This window comes from Podarcis bocagei, assembly GCF_964188305.1.
Source record: "Podarcis bocagei genome assembly, chromosome: 9".
Taxonomy (NCBI): Eukaryota; Metazoa; Chordata; class Lepidosauria; order Squamata; family Lacertidae; genus Podarcis; species Podarcis bocagei.
In genome coordinates this window covers 28253550-28277338 of record NC_138134.1, presented here as the reverse complement: position 1 = coordinate 28277338, position 23789 = coordinate 28253550, and the positions used below count along the sequence as shown (strand labels likewise).

Below are 23789 nucleotides of genomic sequence, written 5' to 3'. Positions count from 1 at the left end.
CATTCCGCCAGAAGCAGTTCAGTCATGCTGGCCACATGACCCTGAAAGCTGTCTGTGGACAAATGCCAGCTCCCTCAGCCTGAAAAGTGAGGTGAGAGCTGTACCCCATAGTCACCTTTGACTGGACTTAACTGTCCAGGGGTGATTTACCTTTACCTTATATTTAATTATTATGACTGCAATACTGTGCATAATTATAATTTCTCAGTAGTACAATCTTATTTGTGTTTATCCAGAAGTCTTATTGAGTTCAGCGGGACTTACTCCCAGATAAGAGTGCATTGGATCGCAGCCCCTAACCCTAGTAACTTCAATGGAATTTAAACTGAACTGAATTCAGGATCATAACAGCTTCCATTTGATGCAACCACTTGTTATTTAGAGAACCTTCTCACAGGCCAGTCTTATCCTCTGTTGTGGGATATGCAAGTGGGAAAGAATTCTAGCTCATCATTCTTGAGCTGGCTGATACAGCAACACTTTGCATTATTGACAGCTCTGCAGTCCTGATGTGGCATCAGCACAAAGGACCTAAATGATGACCCATCTGTGGCAATGCAGCTGCAAGGATATGATATATGACACGTGGTCTTAAGTCAAGGAATGGCTGTTGTGACATTAGTCAGCATCTTATCCGCAAGTGCAAATTCTGAACATTGCAGCAGTTAAAGGCTGTGGTTAAAAACAACAAAACAAAACCCAACTACCTGCATAGGAATACAGGAAACTGCATATTACCAATTCAGACTATCTAGCCAGGATTCTAGATTCAGGTAGGTAGCCATGTTGGACTGACGCAGTCGAAATATATATAAAAATAAAAAAATTGTCTAGTAGCACCTTAGAGACCAACTAAGTTCTTGGTATGAACTTTCGTGTGCATGCACACTGTTTGCATATGTGCTATGAGTAATGCATGCCAGCCCAGCCCCACTCATCCACAATCAAAGAATTGATGAGTTCGTTCTTATTTTGGACTGATCTAGCATTTTATACTAGAACAGCCCTACCAGGGTTACAAATGTTAACCAGCTACCGTCCCTGTTCTTAATCTGTTCTTAATCTAGTTAGGCTGTCCCCCTGCAAAATATAACTTGACCCTTCTGTAGAAGATTTCAGTAGAAGATTTCAAAGTTAGCATTATCGCCTGCTAATGTTTGCACCAATAATATAATCAGCATTCCTCATGGGGAGTGTGTATACATCCTGCCCCTTGCACTGGACCCTTTTAAAAGTCTGTAAATGCTATTGTTAGAATTTGTGCCTCACCATCAGAGTTCAGGGAGCGTAATTAATATTTTTAAATAGGGTAATTGGTACTGCATATGTTTTCCTTTATCTTTTACAACTACATGAGTGGCAGAAATTCAGAAGGGTGGATTTTTGCCAGTACAGATAGAAAAAGCCGCATTTACCAAATTTCTCCTTGTTTTATCAGTCTTTTTTTGTGGATAAATGAGATTATTACAAATTAAAAGTCGGGGGGGATTCTGGCAGTAAATCAAGATGATACATTTCTGCTTCTCTTGGAGGGTGGTAGAGATTGGTAGAGTTGTCAAGTTATCATTTGCACCTATTGTTTATTGTTTTACATCAGTAGTGATACAAAAACGAAACCAGAGAAGGCACAGCAAATGATAACATCACTCGGAAGACAGTTGTGGAAGCACAATATGGATAATAGTGCTCAGACTGAACTTTGTTCGCTGTTTCCCCTTCTGTGTTAACCTGGCCTCATCGCTAGGAAGAGGGAAGGCTGCCTAATGTCTACAACTGTTAATTAGGGTCTAGCGTTGTCCACTTGGTGGCAGTGTGACCAGAGCATCCCTGTATGCCTGGGTTTGAAGCTAGATTCTTATAGAAACTGGGTAGAAATTTACCAAAATTAGATTTAAAAAGGTATTTCTGCCTTGGGTAGTTGGTCAAATCCACAGGAACTATAAGGTCGCCAGCTTTTAACTGGGTTCTGCTCTGGTGCCTTTCTGCCGTCATTGGCGGAAAATAATGCTTATCTCATTGCCTTGAAAAGTTTCATCTGCTGATTTCTATAGGTCAGCCTTCCCCCAACCTGCTGCCCTCCCCGTATCTCGGACTGCAATTTCTATCTACTGCAGCCTGCATGGTTATTATTATTATTATTTATTAAATTTGTATACTGCCCTTCATCTCTAGATTTCAGGGCAGTTTATAGTTGTACTCCAAAGCATCTGCAGGGCACCAAGCCAGGGAAGGCTACTGTAGCTCAAGCTGCTCTTCATCATATAGGAGCCATTCAGGTTCCAGACATGTCTAGTTTATCTGTTGGAATGGCATATGATTTACAGGACAGGGAAGGCACACACAGCCATGTTACATTTTGCATCAGGCAGTTCTAACTAAATGTGAGCCATTCAGGGATAATAAAATATCAAATGGCTGGGATATTTCAAGGGTTCTGCACTCATCCTTAGCACCTTAATGTTGACCTATTCACATGTATGATTTCTGACTTCCTAACCAGGGATGCGGGTGGCGCTGTGGGTTAAGCCACAGAGCTTGGGACTTGCTGATCAGAAGGTCATCGGTTCGAATCCCCGTGACGAGGTGAGCTCCCATTGCTCGGTCCCAGCTCCTGCCCACCTAGCAGTTTGAAAGCACATCAAAGTGTAAGTAGATAAATAGGTACACTCCAGCAGGAAGGTAAACGGTGTTTCCATGCGCTGCTCTGGTTCTCCAGAAGCAGCTTAGTCATGCTGGCCACATGACCTGGAAGCTGTCTGTGGACAAACGCCGGCTGCCTCAGCCAGTAAAGCGAGATGAGCGCCGCAACCCCAGAGCATAGCTGTCAACTTACAGATTTGAAAATAAGGGACCAGCAGCCTTGAAAATAAGGGACCAGCAGCCAAAATAAGGGACCTGCAGCCTCACCTGTTCCAGGCCCTCCAGTCTTCCTGTCCTCCTGCAGTCTGGTCAAACTCTTGCTGGTAGCTTCGAGAACACTGTCCAACCAACTTTGTAACCAGAGGTTCAACTGAATAGAATCTGAATCACATGCACCACAAGGCCTATGCAGCCTCAACTTAAGATGGCTCCCCGGCCTGGCTTTGCACTGCAAAGTTTGCAGCAGCACGTGCAACAAAATGGCGTCCAGCATTCAAAACCCTCCTCAGCTTGCATTAACTAGCCACACACAAGGCATGCAAGCTCCACCCCCCAGTCATTCTTAGACTTCTTATTGGGTGAGCAACACAGCCAAGCAACACAGTTGAAGCCTCCCTCCTGCCTGGCCGGCAGGGAGGGAGGGGAGCTGCTTCCTTTGAAATTTAAGGGACATCATTTAAGGGACATTTAAGGGACATCCATCAATAAGGGACAGCAGTGGGACATGGCGCTGGAATAAGGGACTGTCCCTTCAAATAAGGGACACTTGACAGCTATGCCCCAGAGTCAGCCACAACTGGACCTAATGGTCAGGGGTCCCTTTACCTTTACCTTTAAGAGAGCAAGAGAACCTTTGCGCTTCCCTTTTCCCTCCTTCTCCTCTGCTATGCAAACTCCCTTCCTTTCTCTTTTTAGAGGTAATCATGCTGCACAGCTCAATTTCCACCAATATTACTGCTAACCATGGCTAGTTTTCAGGCAGAGGCTGGAACCAGGGTTAAGAGAAGGATTGGCAACACTAGCCGAGTTTGCATGTGAGAGGATGATGAAGAAGAAATGTACAAGCCTGTGGAGTCTTGCTTGATTTCCTAAACGCAGCTAAGAGAACAAGAACACCCGGTCTACCCCGGGCCCCTAATACTGGTTTGCTCTTGTTGAGTTGCCAAGCTGTTTTTCTGACAGGGCACCCCTTCTCTAATAGCTGCATGATAAGAGCAAATTCAGATCAGGTTTTTTAGACAGGACAGGGCTGTGGCTGCCCCACCCTCATGCCCACAGGACATACATGTGCAGGTCATCCAAGGAGGGAGATTATTGGGGCTTGTAGCCATCTCTGTCCTGGCACATTTCAAAAAACTGGCCCTAGGAGAAGATATTTGCAGGTGGCCTGGCATATAGAAAGAGCCTTCAGCAGGTTCATGATGAAAGCTTTATTGCCAAGCACATTACCAGGGTCATGCCTCTAGTTGTGTAGAAAGGATGTGCTTTTAGAACAGCCTCTTTCTGGACCTCCACCCAAATCTGAGCTTGAGCATTTTTTGAAGCCAATGGAAGGTACTTTTCTTCAGGCAGGCATTGGAAACTTTGGCTACAGCAACAGATTACTATGAAAGGGTTTGTTTACTAGCAGCATAACTGCAATTATTATTAAATTTCTTTTTTTGTTATATATGCCACATATCACCTCTTTGATAGATGAGCAATCATTAGACAATGATAACTACATACCACTGTAAGCAGGCAAATATATTATATTACATTGGGCAGTTTTTCCTGGTGTTCATTCAGACATGGATTTGTATTTTTTAAAGCTCAGAGACAGTTTGGGAGGACAGAGACGTGGAGTTTTCTGCTCAACTGCACCATCTGCTTCTACTCTCCCATCTTGACAATCTGCTCTGCTGTTTTTCTTTTGCATGGGTGTTCTGTGTGTTTTAATGTTTGGATTGTTAGCTGCTTTGATTTTTGTGTGCGTAAGAAAACCAAGGGAATAAATTTCTAAAAGCCCATTAAAACTGACCTCTGTAATTCACTGTAGGTGGTGCTGCCCTTGAAGATGACTCAGAAGTTTCAGTGGGTGGGAAACGCTTTAGCTGCCTTCCTAAAAGGATATGGAGTGGCATGTGCATATCTGGCCACTGTTCTGCAAATAACATTGCTTATCTGTTTCCTTCTGAGCACAACTCAAGGTGCTGGTTTAACCATTAAGCCACTTCATCACTTTCTCTCACTCTCCCACTCCCCTTGCTGTTGTTGTCCCCGCCCCCCAGACCAGACACTCCTGCACAAACACCTCACAACTGCTAGGAGTAAGTCCTTTACAGCCCTGAAATGATAAAATGATATTGTTATCAAAGTTAACATATGTCCCCCTTCTTCCCATATTCCCAAAAAAGTTTGTAAGACCTTTTTATTCTTACTAGAATCCAGTGACAATAACAGATCTGCTTTTAAGTCTAGCTGGTGGGTTTTTCCCCAATCAGTTTGATTGTTTGTAGCCAGTGGCCATTACAATATGAACACAAATTGCACAGCTGCAAAACAGAACAAAAAGCATTGCGTACACCAGAACAAGCCAAATCTACAATGTCAACATCCCTAGGATTTAGCACTGGTGGTTGTACAGTATTTAGCTTCAACTCCCATAAACAACTTCATACTGAATTTGTAGTTATTAAAAATTTCCTTAGATGGTTAGTGATATAGTTAAAGTTTATTTCTATGCTGCCTTTCAACCCCCCCCCCCCAAAGCCCCCAAGGCGGTTCACACACGATAATTCCCGGATACAAAACTCAACCAAAAAATAAATTTGAAAAGTACAACTTACAAAAAAAAAAATAACACAGCAAAATCTTAATATTTCAGAAAAGACCAAAAGCAAAATATATGCATGTTCCTTTGCCCAAATGGGAAATGGCAGCCCCCAGAAACTCACCAGGGAGAGCAGGAGTAAATCCTTAGGGGGCAGCTTCTCTTTACAAAGGTGATGTTGATGGGGACAAGGCAGGTGGAAAAGCGTCCCCTTTGGTGGCTCAGCACAGTCTCTTCCTGCAGCAATGCCTCCCAGGCAGCAGCTCATCCTTACAAAGGTCCCAAGCAGAGGTGTGGGAGGTGGGCAGATTCTGGATTGAGATTGCAGAATATGGGGTTGCAGCGCTGTGGTCTAAACCACTGAGCCTCTTGGGCTTACAGATCAGAAGGTTGGCAGCTCAAATCCCCGCAACGGGGTGAGCTCCCATTGCTCTGTCCCAGCTCCTGCCAACTGGAGAGTGCATCTCATTGGCACTCAATGGGCCCTGTGTCTGAGCAAGCATGTATAGGATCCCACAGTTAGTCTTGGCTTCTCTGATTCAAGAACTAAATGACCATGCACAACAAGTGAAGTTCTGACCCACCGTCTGCTACTGCCAATGATATAAAAGGATCTGTGAAAAGCAAAGACCCCACATTGCCAATATCATTGCACAGCTTAGGAACTGTATGTTACAAAGACCTTCACCAGCCTGGATAGCTCAGTTGAATAGTGCATAGTGCTGTTAACACCAAGGCTGCAGGTTCAGTCCCTGAATGGGACAGCTGCATATCCCTTCCTTTTAGGGGGTTGGACTAGATGATCCTCAGGGTGCCCTTCCAACTCTATGATTCTATGAATACTGATAATCTTATTAATGCAGCTTTTGATAATACCTCTCTGTGCAAAATACAATGATCAAGAGCAGAAGGAAAGGCATTCTTGGGATTGAACTCTACCTTTGGAACCGCCTTCCTCCAGAGGTCCACCCAACTCTGAGCTTGAACATTTTCTGAAACCAGTGGGAGGGATTATTTTTCAGGTGGGCTTTGGAAACTTCTCACGTAGCCATAGATTGCTTTAATGGGGTTTGTTTAACAGCAACATACTTTATCTGTTATATATATATATATATATATATATATATATATATATATATATATATATATATATATGCTTTCGTAGATTTTCACGGGTACAGGAATGCAGGTTTTGGTGTCTTCGGGTGTCTTCCCGTGTAAGAGTTGGGGTGTCTAGGCGACGTTTCGACGAGGTCTCACTCGTCATCTTCAGGCTGGTGCTTTCGGCTTCTTGTTACTGGAACAGAGCAAGATCTCAGTGTTTGAGTTCCTATAAATACTGTTGAGGGGGTGTGGTGTATAGCCTCCAACGTTCTGGGCAGAGAGGAAGTTCCCAGGTTAGTGTGCCTTTTCTTCTTTTGTTCATTAATTACTTGAGGGATATCTTGAGTGATTTCTTGAGTGATAATCTGAGTACCACTTAGGAGGGTCATTAGGTGTGGATTAGTTGCTAAAGCTTTCGTGTCTTGACCTCTTGAGCTTGTGAAGAGTTTTTCTGAGAAGATGGCTGTACTGCACTTAGTTGTGCTTTGGCTTGGCTTCGTGTATAGGGGCGAGCTGTGGTTTTGTGCCCTGTGCCAGCCAGATCTGTGTAGGGATTGCAGGGGGGTGCAGCATCCGGAGGTGCCACTATGGTTTGGCTACTGGATGGTGTCTGTAATTTATCTGTGGAGAGGGTCTGGGTTTGGGTCTGGTGTGGTTGATTGGAGATGGCGTTCTGTGTGCTTCTGGTTCTGGTGTCGGTTTTTGTGGGGAGGGCTATTTTCCAGATGTCTGGCAGGCGGGACGTATCGTCACGCTTGTTCATGTTGTGAGGGTGTTTCTCTATCTCGATGGCTTCCATGATTATTCTCTTGTGGTGGTGTTCCATGTTAAAGAGCAATTTGGAATCTGAAAAATTAATTTCGTGTCCTGTTTCTTTCATGTGTTGGTAAAGAGAGGAAGTTTTTTCTTCTTTTTTGACGGCATTCTTGTGTTCTGCGATACGTGCATTTATTCGTCTGTTTGTTTGTCCAATGTACGTGGCTGGGCAGACTTTGCAGGGTATTTCATAGACCCCTTGGTTTTCTAACTGGATTTTATCTTTGGGGTTTCTGAGGATATTGCCTATTTTTTGGAACACTGTCCAACCAACTTTGTAACCAGAGGTTCAACTGAATAGAATCTGAATCACATGCACCACAAGGCCTATGCAGCCTCAACTTAAGATGGCTCCCCGGCCTGGCTTTGCACTGCAAAGTTTGCAGCAGCACGTGCAACAAAATGGCGTCCAGCATTCAAAACCCTCCTCAGCTTGCATTAACTAGCCACACACAAGGCATGCAAGCTCCACCCCCCAGTCATTCTTAGACTTCTTATTGGGTGAGCAACACAGCCAAGCAACACAGTTGAAGCCTCCCTCCTGCCTGGCCGGCAGGGAGGGAGGGGAGCTGCTTCCTTTGAAATTTAAGGGACATCATTTAAGGGACATTTAAGGGACATCCATCAATAAGGGACAGCAGTGGGACATGGCGCTGGAATAAGGGACTGTCCCTTCAAATAAGGGACACTTGACAGCTATGCCCCAGAGTCAGCCACAACTGGACCTAATGGTCAGGGGTCCCTTTACCTTTACCTTTAAGAGAGCAAGAGAACCTTTGCGCTTCCCTTTTCCCTCCTTCTCCTCTGCTATGCAAACTCCCTTCCTTTCTCTTTTTAGAGGTAATCATGCTGCACAGCTCAATTTCCACCAATATTACTGCTAACCATGGCTAGTTTTCAGGCAGAGGCTGGAACCAGGGTTAAGAGAAGGATTGGCAACACTAGCCGAGTTTGCATGTGAGAGGATGATGAAGAAGAAATGTACAAGCCTGTGGAGTCTTGCTTGATTTCCTAAACGCAGCTAAGAGAACAAGAACACCCGGTCTACCCCGGGCCCCTAATACTGGTTTGCTCTTGTTGAGTTGCCAAGCTGTTTTTCTGACAGGGCACCCCTTCTCTAATAGCTGCATGATAAGAGCAAATTCAGATCAGGTTTTTTAGACAGGACAGGGCTGTGGCTGCCCCACCCTCATGCCCACAGGACATACATGTGCAGGTCATCCAAGGAGGGAGATTATTGGGGCTTGTAGCCATCTCTGTCCTGGCACATTTCAAAAAACTGGCCCTAGGAGAAGATATTTGCAGGTGGCCTGGCATATAGAAAGAGCCTTCAGCAGGTTCATGATGAAAGCTTTATTGCCAAGCACATTACCAGGGTCATGCCTCTAGTTGTGTAGAAAGGATGTGCTTTTAGAACAGCCTCTTTCTGGACCTCCACCCAAATCTGAGCTTGAGCATTTTTTGAAGCCAATGGAAGGTACTTTTCTTCAGGCAGGCATTGGAAACTTTGGCTACAGCAACAGATTACTATGAAAGGGTTTGTTTACTAGCAGCATAACTGCAATTATTATTAAATTTCTTTTTTTGTTATATATGCCACATATCACCTCTTTGATAGATGAGCAATCATTAGACAATGATAACTACATACCACTGTAAGCAGGCAAATATATTATATTACATTGGGCAGTTTTTCCTGGTGTTCATTCAGACATGGATTTGTATTTTTTAAAGCTCAGAGACAGTTTGGGAGGACAGAGACGTGGAGTTTTCTGCTCAACTGCACCATCTGCTTCTACTCTCCCATCTTGACAATCTGCTCTGCTGTTTTTCTTTTGCATGGGTGTTCTGTGTGTTTTAATGTTTGGATTGTTAGCTGCTTTGATTTTTGTGTGCGTAAGAAAACCAAGGGAATAAATTTCTAAAAGCCCATTAAAACTGACCTCTGTAATTCACTGTAGGTGGTGCTGCCCTTGAAGATGACTCAGAAGTTTCAGTGGGTGGGAAACGCTTTAGCTGCCTTCCTAAAAGGATATGGAGTGGCATGTGCATATCTGGCCACTGTTCTGCAAATAACATTGCTTATCTGTTTCCTTCTGAGCACAACTCAAGGTGCTGGTTTAACCATTAAGCCACTTCATCACTTTCTCTCACTCTCCCACTCCCCTTGCTGTTGTTGTCCCCGCCCCCCAGACCAGACACTCCTGCACAAACACCTCACAACTGCTAGGAGTAAGTCCTTTACAGCCCTGAAATGATAAAATGATATTGTTATCAAAGTTAACATATGTCCCCCTTCTTCCCATATTCCCAAAAAAGTTTGTAAGACCTTTTTATTCTTACTAGAATCCAGTGACAATAACAGATCTGCTTTTAAGTCTAGCTGGTGGGTTTTTCCCCAATCAGTTTGATTGTTTGTAGCCAGTGGCCATTACAATATGAACACAAATTGCACAGCTGCAAAACAGAACAAAAAGCATTGCGTACACCAGAACAAGCCAAATCTACAATGTCAACATCCCTAGGATTTAGCACTGGTGGTTGTACAGTATTTAGCTTCAACTCCCATAAACAACTTCATACTGAATTTGTAGTTATTAAAAATTTCCTTAGATGGTTAGTGATATAGTTAAAGTTTATTTCTATGCTGCCTTTCAACCCCCCCCCCCAAAGCCCCCAAGGCGGTTCACACACGATAATTCCCGGATACAAAACTCAACCAAAAAATAAATTTGAAAAGTACAACTTACAAAAAAAAAAATAACACAGCAAAATCTTAATATTTCAGAAAAGACCAAAAGCAAAATATATGCATGTTCCTTTGCCCAAATGGGAAATGGCAGCCCCCAGAAACTCACCAGGGAGAGCAGGAGTAAATCCTTAGGGGGCAGCTTCTCTTTACAAAGGTGATGTTGATGGGGACAAGGCAGGTGGAAAAGCGTCCCCTTTGGTGGCTCAGCACAGTCTCTTCCTGCAGCAATGCCTCCCAGGCAGCAGCTCATCCTTACAAAGGTCCCAAGCAGAGGTGTGGGAGGTGGGCAGATTCTGGATTGAGATTGCAGAATATGGGGTTGCAGCGCTGTGGTCTAAACCACTGAGCCTCTTGGGCTTACAGATCAGAAGGTTGGCAGCTCAAATCCCCGCAACGGGGTGAGCTCCCATTGCTCTGTCCCAGCTCCTGCCAACTGGAGAGTGCATCTCATTGGCACTCAATGGGCCCTGTGTCTGAGCAAGCATGTATAGGATCCCACAGTTAGTCTTGGCTTCTCTGATTCAAGAACTAAATGACCATGCACAACAAGTGAAGTTCTGACCCACCGTCTGCTACTGCCAATGATATAAAAGGATCTGTGAAAAGCAAAGACCCCACATTGCCAATATCATTGCACAGCTTAGGAACTGTATGTTACAAAGACCTTCACCAGCCTGGATAGCTCAGTTGAATAGTGCATAGTGCTGTTAACACCAAGGCTGCAGGTTCAGTCCCTGAATGGGACAGCTGCATATCCCTTCCTTTTAGGGGGTTGGACTAGATGATCCTCAGGGTGCCCTTCCAACTCTATGATTCTATGAATACTGATAATCTTATTAATGCAGCTTTTGATAATACCTCTCTGTGCAAAATACAATGATCAAGAGCAGAAGGAAAGGCATTCTTGGGATTGAACTCTACCTTTGGAACCGCCTTCCTCCAGAGGTCCACCCAACTCTGAGCTTGAACATTTTCTGAAACCAGTGGGAGGGATTATTTTTCAGGTGGGCTTTGGAAACTTCTCACGTAGCCATAGATTGCTTTAATGGGGTTTGTTTAACAGCAACATACTTTATCTGTTATATATATATATATATATATATATATATATATATATATATATATGCTTTCGTAGATTTTCACGGGTACAGGAATGCAGGTTTTGGTGTCTTCGGGTGTCTTCCCGTGTAAGAGTTGGGGTGTCTAGGCGACGTTTCGACGAGGTCTCACTCGTCATCTTCAGGCTGGTGCTTTCGGCTTCTTGTTACTGGAACAGAGCAGGATCTCAGTGTTTGAGTTCCTATAAATACTGTTGAGGGGGTGTGGTGTATAGCCTCCAACGTTCTGGGCAGAGAGGAAGTTTCCAGGTTAGTGTGTCTTTTCTTCTTTTGTTCATTAATTACTTGAGGGATATCTTGAGTGATTTCTTGAGTGATATTCTGAGTACCACTTAGGAGGGTCATTAGGTGTGGATTAGTTGCTAAAGCTTTCGTGTCTTGACCTCTTGAGCTTGTGAAGAGTTTTTCTGAGAAGATGGCTGTACTGCACTTAGTTGTGCTCCACACCTAATGACCCTCCTAAGTGGTACTCAGAATATCACTCAAGAAATCACTCAAGATATCCCTCAAGTAATTAATGAACAAAAAAAAAAAAAAGGCACACTAACCTGGAAACTTCCTCTCTGCCCAGAACGTTGGAGGCTATACACCACACCCCCTCAACAGTATTTATAGGAACTCAAACACTGAGATCCTGCTCTGTTCCAGTAACAAGAAGCCGAAAGCACCAGCCTGAAGATGACGAGTGAGACCTCGTCGAAACGTCGCCTAGACACCCCAACTCTTACACGGGAAGACACCCGAAGACACCAAAACCTGCATTCCTGTACCCGTGAAAATCTACGAAAGCATATATATATATATATATATATATATATATATATATATATATATATTGTGCATGTTATACAAGTCATACGTCATCTGTAAATAGATAATAAATACATACCAGTGTTAGCCAGCAAACATTTTGCATTTCATCTGTCATGGATGCTTTAGCTACACTGCAAGGGCTTGGGCCAGATGATCTTAGGGGTCCCTGCCAACTCCACAATACTATGATTCTACAATGGGCTTCATTTCAAATTCCATCATCTACCTGTGTTGGAATACGGTAATAAAATAGCTCCCAAGACCTTGAGTTCCTCAGTGGAGTGTATTTTTATATTTAAAAGAAAATGAGAAAAACCTCTCATCCGTCAATTAGGAAGCCAGAATTAAAAACCCAGAATGTAGGCTAGCTTTTGCCAACCTCTAGATGTTACAGATTACAGTTCCCATCATGCTGGTTGGGGCTGATGGGAGTTGTAGTCCAAAGCTTCTGGAGGGAACCAGGCTGTCTTAAGGCAGGTGTAGACTATCTAGAGAAAGCAGCAGTGGCTCAGAGCTGGATAAGTGTGTTGTGCACAACTAATGGCAGGCAGTGGCGTAGCGTGGGTTGTCAGCACCCGGGGCAAGGCAAGTAATTTGCGCCCCGTAACCCGTGGATTTGCGCCCCCTAACCAGTGGATTTGCACCCCCTAACCCTAACCCCCAGATGTTGCGCCCGGTGCGGCCGGCCCCCCTGCACCCCCCACGCTACGCCACTGATGGCAGGTCACAATGAAGGGAATGTACATCACCTTATAAGTCAGGAATGAGGATCCTGTGGCCCTGCAGATGTCCGTTGGCAATGCTGACTGGGGCTGATGTAGTCCCAAACATCTGGAAGGCCACAGGCTCCCCATTCCCTATTCTGAAAGGGGGTTACATTGATTGCACCCCTGGATGTGCATTGCATAATGTAAGGAGCAGTGCCGGGTTTATGTATAGACTAAGTAGACTGAAGCCTAGGGCCTCTAAATCTAGGGGGCCTTGCCAGCCCGCCCGCTCCCCAGCAGGCAGTCTCCCCTCTCCCAAAATTGCTAACCCAAAACTTCATGCGAGGGCAGGGCACCACCAGTGAAAAGGCCCTGCTCTGTGTAGCTCCTGCCCTGTCATCTTGTTTTTTGTACAATCTTGTTTGACCTCAGTAACCAAAATTATATTATCAATATATACAAGCAGAAAAGTTCTTTTCCTTCATCTGCAAGAAATCATACAAAACAAAGTGGCACTAATAATGAAAAGTTCCAGGGTGGCAACAGAAAGCAAACTAAAAATGCTTTTGCAGTTCATCAAAACTATCCAGCAATATCAAGTTATAGGAAAACTGGTGCTATTAACAGTAATCCTTCTTGTTGGTTAATTGGTCCGGCAATTTCCATGCACATGATGTGTGATGCTAATTATTCTTCCCAAGAGTTAAATGATAACTAATCAAAGGCAGCTCGTCGGGAGAGCTATGAGATTCAGGTGAGGGTCAGATGCCTTGTCAATCCCAGCAGGTATATGAGAGGACAGCCTGGCCTGCGGGCTGCCCATACTCCACAGGACAAAAGCAGAAAAGATATTTATTTTACACTGGAACACAATTTAATAGGAATGTACTATTAATAGGAATATACTACTCTTATTAGTCCTGTATACAAGACCTCTAGCATATAAAGGTAAAATGATATACGTCCAAGGTTACATATAATTTCTCTTTCTAAATTTACATTTTTAATACAGTGGTACCTAGGGTTAAGAACTTAATTCGTTCTGGAGGTCTGTTCTTAATCTGAAACTGTTCTTAACCTGAAGCACCACTTTAGCTAATGGGGTCTCCCGCTGCTGCCGCGCCGTTGCTGCACGATTTCTGTTCTCATCCTGAAGCAAAGTTCTTAACCCAAGATACTATTTCTGGGTTAGCGGAGTCTGTAACCTGAAGCGTCTGTAACCTGAAGCATCTGTAACCCGAGGTACCACTGTATTGTTACAGTTAACTTATATAACTACATATACACATACACAACAAAGGAGGAAATATAGGTTGCAATCCTTTACACATTTATGTGGGAATAAGTTCCATTTTTCTATTTTGCCATGATTACAACTATTTTTTCCATGCAGCCATTCCGCCAAGGAGTTCAGGGTGACATAGACAGTCCCCTTCCCCATTTTCCCTCACAACAACCTTGTGGAGTAGGCTAGGCTGAGAGAAAGTTATTAACCCAAGGTCACTCCAGTGAGCATCATGGCCAAGTAGGGATTGGAACTCTGCTCTCCCAGATTCCTAGCTCAGCACTCCAACCACTGCACAATACTGCCTCTACATTAGCTACATATTGATTACAGTGGGACTTACTTCCTAGTAAAAATTTCTAGGATTGGGGTGTTAGAACCTCGATTCAATTTCTTTCCATGACAGCACAAAACAAAAACAGTTGTATTGGCCCTGAAATCAGGGTGTGCGAAGCTCAACAAAGATCCAAAACCATTTGAAATTATTGTTTCTCTGCCACCCCAACTTGCATTTATGCCTGTGAATGACTCTCTATAACTTTATCCCCGTCATCAAAGATCCTTCTTTAAATGAAGCAAATGGCTACTATGGAAGAAGGATTGAGTAGAGAGGCAATGCTGAAGTAAAAACAAGAACCTCTTCTTGCTTTTGTGTGGTATGTCTCTTGCCAGATATTAGCCTATTAAAACAAGTGCAGGTTACAGCATAATTTCCCAATAAGGTTTTGAATTGGGGGGGGGGCGGTCTTCCAAGTATGCCAACTGTGCTCAAATGCAGGTGTCAGTGCTTTTATGTGTTTATGTCATGTTACTGTATCATATACATTCTTCACATTAATGTATGCAATTACCGCATAATTAAGAAATAATTAATATTATATATTAATAGCTGTATGGTATTTGGTGTCAATTTGCGGCAGCGCTTTAACAGGTGTATGCTAGCATGAGGCATTAAGTCCAATCCTTTGCGTGTTTACACAGTAAGTCCCATTCTATTCAATGGAGATTGCTCCCAAGTAAAATACACAGAGGATTGTAGCCTTTAAATAAATGGATGGAAAGAACTGCTTTGCATTCAAACTGCCTTGTTTCTTGTGTGTAAAGAAAAACAAGAGCATTTTCCAGATTTATGTCTGTGTTGAATCCTCATTGCTAAAGTGCTTAAAAATAAATCACAAACCAAGGGAGCTTTTTCTATGTATATACATGAAATCATGGCCATAGGGAGTACCCATTTCTAAATGTATGAAACATGTGCACTCTACTGTTTATGATGAATAAAAGAGTGGTGTGGGTTTTGTGTATTTCTGGAGAGTTAAGCGATAAATGCTGTTATACTTCTGGAAGTCTCCAACTGGAAATGTGTCAAGAGCTTTCCAAAGCAGCTCATAATGTCTGTCTGGGGCCCTCATTGTTAGTCTGAGCAGAGATGTAACGTTAGAAATCAGAAGTAAAAGCAAACATCTCCCCTTAATATGCCATAACGTTTCCAGCACTCCAGCTCCATCACCCCTGTCATATCCACTTTGCATGTGTCCTTTCTAGCTTCCATTGTCAGCCTGAACCTGCACCTCATCCAAGCCTGTCCTGACCGAGACACAATTCTCCGGCAGGGAAAAAGAAGCAAATAAACAAGTTGAGTGGTGTAAAAAATGGGGGTTGCCTTGCAGGTGCCTGCAGCTGGCGGTTAACACAGACAGTAAGAGGATCAACTCCATCTCCACTGGCTGGAGAGAGAGGGAGAGAAATAAAGCTCCCACATTTACTATTCACAGTTTAGTTAATTTGGATGATAACGGTTAGTTTCTAATCCCATTGTGCAGAATTGAATATACTGAAACCTACAAGCCTTCTGAAAGAGGGTATCTTGCAAACAGAACAACAATCAGGAGCGTCTCCCCCCCCCCCCAGACTGAACCGTGCAAGGCACGCACAGTTTTGGATAACATTTTGTAGGGGTTTGTTTAGTCACCCATCAGGTTGCAGACAAAACAGGTTACAGACAAAGCATCAAGAAGCGAGAGCTCTTTAAACAGACAAGAATCTGAATTTGCATTTTGCAGCAATAAAAAAAGAAGAAGCACAAAATAACCAAAAGCTAACCAAAACTACAGTTCTAGGAGATATTAAATGGCACAGTTTCCTTCATCTAAAAATAAAATAATAAAAATCAGGGAGGAGAACAGTAGCCTATTTTTTAAAACAGTTTGCAGAACGTCTCTCTGAAACTGTATTTCTGACTCTTTTTTAAAAAAACACGTTCATAATATTGCTTTGGAGAATACACCGTTTCCACGATGGAACGGACTAAAGTTTGGATACACTGGCACACATCTCCAAAGTCTAGGTGATGTTTTTATTTGGACGTGCAAACTATAGTCACATTCTGAGTTGAATTTGTTATTCATTTAGCCGATGTGTAAATTGGGCTTGTTTGAGGGGCGGGGGTGTCCCTATACAACTAAATAAGAAGGTGCCAATGAAAGTTGAAAGAGGCACGAAAATGCGCTCCGAAGCTTTGGAGAGGAAAAGGATACACCCTCTTTTTTAGCTAATTTCCTCAAGTTCCTGTTTGTGTGTTTTCGATATTTTCCTCTTCAAGCCTTTCAAAAGAAAGCAAGCAACTTCCCCAAGCTCCATTATTCCCTCTCCGGCCCCCCCTCGGACAAACTTGTTGCCCCCCAAAAAGACAGCCCTTTGCGCTCTCAAGGCGAGAAGCGCGGCTGCCAGAACAGAGGCCCTAGGAAAAAAGTTAACAATGCTGTGAAAATATGTTTGCAGAAAATAGACAATTGTTGGATTAGACGTATTCAAGTATGAAATAATGCCTTTTTGTGTAAAAACTTCAGCAATGTGCGTGTACAAAAGTTCCCTGTGGCAGTTACTTGCTCCCTTTGTGAGCGTTGCGCTTTGGCGTCTCCACTTGGCGCATTTCACTCCCAGCCCCTTTAAACGCGATTGTTTCTTTCTTTCTAATGACATTTACCGGATCAAAACATGCTGTTAATTCGATCAGAAAGCTTTACCCTTCCTAACAATGCCACAATAATTTCTCCTGAAGTTTGTTAAATTGACCAAAATTAGGCAAATGAATAGGGGGTCTGTAGGCGACCCTTCTCGCAGGTGACACCACATAATGCACTCTCAGACCAGCTGCGATCCCCTCTTTATTTTGCCCCTCTTTTCTTTGACCCGCATTATTAAGATTTAGGCCCAATGAAACCATTCACACTTTTCAATGGGATATTTTCCTATAGGATAATAGGCTACAAATTGAGCCTCTCCAAAGCGGCGAGGAGGAGGGGAAAAATAACAACCTCGAGAGACACACACACACTACAGAAACGACCGTCGTGTGCCAAAGGTTTGAGGGAGGCTCCTAAGGTCTGCAGAGGGGAGGAGAGAAAAATTTAAAGGACGGGGTGGGGGGAGAGGGAGAATCTCGTGCCAGCCTCCAGTCCCCACACCTGCCGGGGTGTCCCCGCCACATAAAGCGGGAGAAACAAAAAGGCCTGGCTGCCATCTCTCATAAAGATGGACGTGTCACCAAGTCGTGTGAGAAAAGCCTGAGAACAAACGGGCCCACTCCGTCTCCAAGGGCTCTTCCTTGAACTGGGCGGAACAGCCTATTAAGGGCTTACTTAATTACTTTAATGACTCTGGACAGGCTTTAAAATGCAGTCAGCGCTTGGACAGGGAAGGGGGGTGGCAGCAGGGTGTGTGCATGTGTGTGTTGGGCTGGGGGGAGAGTGTGGGGTGCCTGGGATTTGTAAACAGGCGGCCGCCGTGTGAGAGACCGACCAGGCGCTTGGCGGCCCAGTGAAAGAAGACGGCCAGTGTTTCGCAGCCTGCAGGCGCGCCACTGCGCTCAGCTCCCTCAGCCCTGCGCGGGTCGTTGCCATGCAAATGCCCTTCGGGGGCCGATCACGTGTCCTTTGAAGGGCCACGTGGAGTGACAAAGCTGATCTGACGTCCCCCTACCCCACCCTTACACGCCCCTTAGGCTGGGGGTGTGGGGTGGGTGGGGGAAGACCCGAACATACACACATTTTAACAAACTGATCTTTAATGCATGCCTCCTCCTCTTCCTAACGCTGCTTTCCCTAATCCTGGGGAATCAGGCAGGCCATGAATATATCCCCCCCTCCCTCAGAAATGATCGCTTTATAAACCGCTCCTTGGAAGTTAGGGCTCTGCAATCCACCTGGGCCACTTGAAGGAGGACATCGGGTGCCTTCTGCGAGCTTCTCCCCCAGCAGCGGCTTCTTGTCACGATGGCCTCCAAATTGAAGGAACGGAAAGTGAGTTGGAGAAGGAACGGTGCCCTGCGCGCTGCCACCGAGCTCGACCTTTTCTCAAGGAACTGGTGGCCCTTAGCTGCACAGGCTTAGACATCGGTTTTGAGGCTTGTGATGATGTGTGGGATAGGGGGGGCAGTACCAGAACTCAGGAAATAGAAAGAAAGAGGCGAAGTCTCGAAAGTGCTGAGATATAGGAACCTTGCAGTATTTGGCGCTTCATATATCTGGACGTTTCAAATCTCGTATGGAAGTTTCCAATATCTCAGTTTTGAGGCTTTGCCGTCCCCCATCCCAGTTTGCCTTCTTAGGATTATGGTACCATCAGCAGATGATGGGCCCATCGTCGTCTCCAGCAGTAGGGATGCTGCATTGCTAAGTTTTGGGGAGGTTTTTGTTTCTTTTTTTCCTCCAGTATGTCAAAAGCTTGGAGAGTTGGATAGGAGGGGCTCACAAGTGCCTGGCTCTTAAAGGGCTGCTCCAAGCTGTACAGAAGTAGGTTGTGGAAGGGCAGAGAAGTGTCTGGAGACGTCAAGAAAACTTAAAGGTGATGGAGCGACTTCGCGTTCTGATGCGATGCTCCCTTCCATCTTGCCATACCACACGTGTGTCTAGCCTAAGCCTGTCGTTCTCATGCATTTTCCAGAGGATCCCGGTCTCCCATAAAGTGATCGAGAAAAGGAGAAGGGACCGGATCAACCGCTGTCTGAACGAACTCGGGAAGACGGTGCCAATGGCTTTGGCAAAACAGGTGCGCACCCCAAAGTTGCGTTTTGCGTCTTTTCGGCCGAGAGGGGAAGCAATTTGCGTACGTGGGGTTACTTAGGAGTGGCTGCTGCTGCTGTTCTTTTTGCGTGGAGGGGGGGGTGTATGTGGCATTTTGCAATATAAGGGGATCGTGATCATAGCTTTGTGAATGAATCCTGCTTATTTGCAAGCCTTTTTGTCGTTAGGTTAACTCACACTGCTGGATTCAAAGCTCCGGGTGCACGGGGTTGGAAACAACTCCCTGAAGTCCTGTCTGCCTTTGTGCATTTCAGAGTTCCGGCAAGCTGGAGAAAGCGGAGATCCTGGAGATGACCGTCCAGTACCTGCGGGCCCTTCACTCTGCAGATTTCCCTCGGGGGAGAGAAAAGGGTAGGCGCGCTCTTCTTCCGTGGCTGTGCGTTTCTGGCCACGCAGGCGCGCAGGGAGAAGACCCTTGGCCGGGAACTGCTGGCTGAGCTCTCAGAAGCCTTGGGAATGGATCACCCTTTGCTGTGGGAAATCCCATTAGTGAAATTGGGGGATCCTGGCGACACGGGTGGAGAGGGAAAGAAATCTCAGCTCGCGACACTGGGAGGGATTTTGGACACAAACGTTTTCACGACCAGATTAGTGGTCCAGGGGTTAAATCGCCAAGAGCAACCCACTAGCTCTTAGTCTCAGACCCCCAGTGCAATCCTCTATAAATCTTCTCAGAAGTAAGTCCCACTGATTACAATGGGGCCTGCTCCCAGATAAATGGGTGTGAGGTGGTGGCCTTAGTTTTCAGTATGTAATTTGGGAATCAGTGATTCTACCTCACAGTGAATGGATTGCATGGAACATAAATAAACAATCCTTTATATGAATTAAACTCCCCCCCCCCAAAAAAAAATGAATAAGCAAATTAATGGAAGGTGGAGTTCTCAGTGATTAGAGACAGTTCATTACAGTAGCTTATGCGTTGTTTTGAGCTTTCCAAGCCTGGGTGGTTTTGGAGACAAGAGTGCGGGACTCAAACAACATTTCATTTGATCCAGCAAGGTAACTTCATTCCCTGATAAGGAAGGATTTTACAGACTTGTGAGATGTAGAATAATGAACAAATAGTGCATTTATTATGGCACAATCTTCTGTGACCAACAGCCCACTTCATCAGCTGGATGAAGCATTAATACTCAGCAGATGTATATGATGTGAACATATACTCAAATAGGTGTATATTTTTTGTATATACCTGGCTACATAGGGGGGAAGTCCAGTGCAAAATTGTTGGCTGAGAATTTACCAGTACACTCTGAGGCTGTGTACGCACTATACCTTTAAAGCACATTATTTCCATCAAATATCTCTGGGCACTGTAGTTTACTCATCACAGAGTTGCAATTCCCAGCAACCCTTAAGAAACAAAAGTGCTCAGAATCCTTTGAGTGGGAACCTGTGCTTCAAATGTGCTTTAAACATAGCTGCTTTTCCTACCTTAACTGGCAAGACTGCAGAGCATGGGTTGCTCTGTTCTTATGCTGTATTTGCTGATCTACCCCTGATTTGTTAGGCTTCATGGGATGTGTATTGAACATTCATTTTGAGTTATTGTGGGGAGGTTATGTGATGTCACATCAAGCGATTGTTATCTCACACTTTCCAGTGGGTTTTCCCATCACTGGGGTAGGGAGTGAGTTCATCCACACTCCCTTTTGTCCTGCAATTTATTCCATTTGCCCCATGATTTCTAGGCATGGGTCTGAGAGGTTTTTCTTCTGCCCCTTTGCCTTCCCCTGGAAAACCCACAGTTTACTGCTGAATCAGTACATACATAAATCTGGAGAAAACCCATTTGACGTTTGTTCTGATGCAGTAGTAAACCACAGGTTTTCCCAGGGGAAGTGGCAGGACGAAAGGAACACCTCTTGGCCCCCTGCCTAGAAATCATGATACAGATGTAAGTGTGGATGAGCCCTTTGTCACACAAGAGCACTAAACCAACTCTAATTGTGCAACTTTAATTTGCCAGTATATGGCTGAATCCTATCCAAAAACAGCAACATTCTTGAAGCATCCTTTGTCCTGTTGCATTGCCTTCCACAGGATGCCCACGTTAACCAATGCACCTTTTCCCATGTGTAAAATGGTCAGGTGAAGAAGATACAGGTGAATACCTGCAAAGGTACAGGAGCCTTGTCCTACTTTTTTACTTCACCACTCCACTGAGACCCCCCACTTGGGAAACACTAGTTTCCAAACAGTGGCGTAGCGTGGGGGGTGCAGGGAGGGCCGGCCGCACCGGGCGCAACATCTGGGGGTTAGGGTTAGGGGGCGCAAATTACTTGCCTTGCCCCGGGTGCTGACAACCCACGCTACGCCACTGTTTCCAAACTCTACTTACTAAATTAGGCAAAACAGGTTCCCATTAATTTGCTGCAAGAGGCAGGAAACGCAGGGTGTCGATTGTAGGGTGGGGTGTTCGAGTTTCTTCCTGCCCCATGTAGGCAAGCCATGATTCCCAACCACACGCCCCACAGGGGGCAATTTGATTTTGAAGGCGGGCAGTTCAAGAATGATTTATTAACAGTTAATGGCTTTTTAGGCTTCCTCCATGCGAATAGGAACCACTGCTGTAACCCAATTTTTCTTTCTTTCCAACAGAGCTTCTAGCTGAATTTGCCAACTACTTTCACTATGGCTACCATGAGTGCATGAAGAACCTAGTTCACTACCTGACCACAGTGGAGAGAATGGAGACCAAGGACACCAAGTACGCCCGGATCCTGGCTTTCCTGCAGTCCAAAGCTCGCTTTGTCACCGAACCCATCTTTTCCTCACTGGGATCTCTCCCAGAGCCAGACTTCTCCTATCAGCTGCCACCAGCTCCAGACTGCTTGGGCTACAGCCCCAATGACCCTGTGTTCCAGCAGGGATCTGGACACGGCCCCTTTTCCTGGCACAGCTCCGCTAGGAGTCCCACTCTCCCTTACCTCCCCAACGCTCCTGTGCCCCTCACTGGCCACGGGCAGCAGCGCAGCACCTTCTTGTCATCCGTGCAAAGTCTGGACCGCCACTACCTCAACCTGATTGGCCATTCCCACCCCAACACATTCAGCCTGCCTTCTGGCCAGCATCCATCGGTGCTATAGCCTACGTCTGGCGTTGCCAGCTGGTTGTCCAAAAAGGGTCCCTGTGTCTTAAAGAGCTGCCAGAGAGAGAGAAGTCTATGGCTTTTGCCTTCCCAGTGTTGCCATGCCATTGACCTTCTCCGCATCTTGCAGTTCCTAAAGGCCCAAAATGCCTTCCAAGGCCAGGTAGTGCCGAGCTCACCTGCACATATTACCTATTTATATTATTTCAAGACAATAAATTATCTGGCCTCCTTCCACAACTGTAAATAGATATGAAATTAACGGTGGAGTGAAATAAAAATATACTTCTGGAAAAAGGTTCAGCCTGATATGTTTGCTGTGTTTATTTATTCATCCTTCTGCCAGCCAGTTCTTCTAAATGTTTGCTCTGATTTTGGCACAAATGGAGTAAGGTTAGGTGCACATTAGGTTTGTTTTGTTTTACCTTTTTAAAGAAAGCATTTTTAGAAGAAACAAACACAGCTAAGGGGAATGGAAACTCTATTTAAGCGATGGGGGAGATGCCTGTGCCAAATGGCTAAGGATGGTATCGTACACCAAGGTTATTTTGCTGTTGGTTTGATAGGAGCCAGGCTGCACCACAAGACTTTAACTTATGCAGCGGTGTCCTTTGATACGGGATGGGAATACCCTGGTGTATATATGGTGTTGTTTGTTGTTGCAACCTGGCCTTGAGATCTCCATGCTTCCTTGGAAGCAAACCTTATAGGATTTAATCTCAAAGGCTCTGGAGCCAATTCACACAATCATATTAGCATGTCATGGAATCATAGAACCTGAAGGAGCGTCTCCACCCCCATCGTTCAGCCCGGACACTAAGATCCAGCGCCGAGGGCCTTCTGGCGTTTCCCTCATTGCAAGAAGTGAGGTTACAGGGAACCAGACAGAGCGCCTTCTTGGTAGGGGTGCCCACCCTGTGGAACACCCTCCCTTCAGATGTGAAGGAAATAAGCAGCTATCCTATATTTAAAAGACATCTGAAGGCAGCCCTGTTTAGGGAAGTTTTTAATACTTAATGTTTTTAACATTTGATTGGGAGCCGCCCAGAGTGGCTGGGGAGACTCAGCCAGATGGGTGGGGTATAAATAATAAATTATTATTATTATTATTATTATTATTATTATTATTATTATTATTATTATAGAATCACAGAACTGTAGAGTTGGAAGGGACCCCAAATAATGCAGGAATCTCAGCCAAGGCATCCATGACAGAGAAAGGGGGCTGTTGAATGGATCATTGCAGATCTCACCATGGAGCTGTTTTACTACTGCCCCATTAAGGCACCCATGGAGGTCTCACACCATTGCACATGGGAATGCACTAGGTACCAGCTGGACTCCAGGTCCACCTGGGGCCCACGGCTGGAACATTTCTTCAAGCTGCCTTATACTGAATCAGACCATTGGTCCATCCAGCAGCCCTTGGACCTTCTACCTGCAAAACATATATAAAGGTAAAGGGACCCCTGACCATTAGGTCCAGTCGTGACCGACTCTGGGGTTGTGGCGCTCATCTCGCTTTATTGGCCGAGGGAGCTGGCGTACAGCTTCCAGGTCATGT

The 23789-nt window shown here is 44.9% G+C and overlaps 1 protein-coding gene across 6 annotated transcripts in view; it reads left to right on the top strand.

Moving 5' to 3' along the window:
- HELT (helt bHLH transcription factor) overlaps nt 1-22534 on the top strand; it is a 132801-nt gene extending 110267 nt beyond the window's left edge. For 4 of the 6 annotated variants that reach the window (XM_081209104.1, XM_081209102.1, XM_081209103.1 and 1 more), the window contains 3 exons: nt 18992-19096; nt 19386-19482; nt 21736-22534. In XM_081209104.1, coding sequence (XP_081065230.1) covers nt 19079-19096; nt 19386-19482; nt 21736-22223 — 603 coding nt within the window. In that variant the 5' untranslated portion in view covers nt 18992-19078 and the 3' untranslated portion in view covers nt 22224-22534. Of the gene's footprint in view, nt 1-18084; nt 18349-18736; nt 19097-19385; nt 19483-21735 lie in introns of those variants that run through there. The other 2 variants (XM_081209100.1, XM_081209099.1) reach the window with 2 other exon arrangements.
- Nucleotides 22535-23789: the final 1255 nt, after the last annotated feature.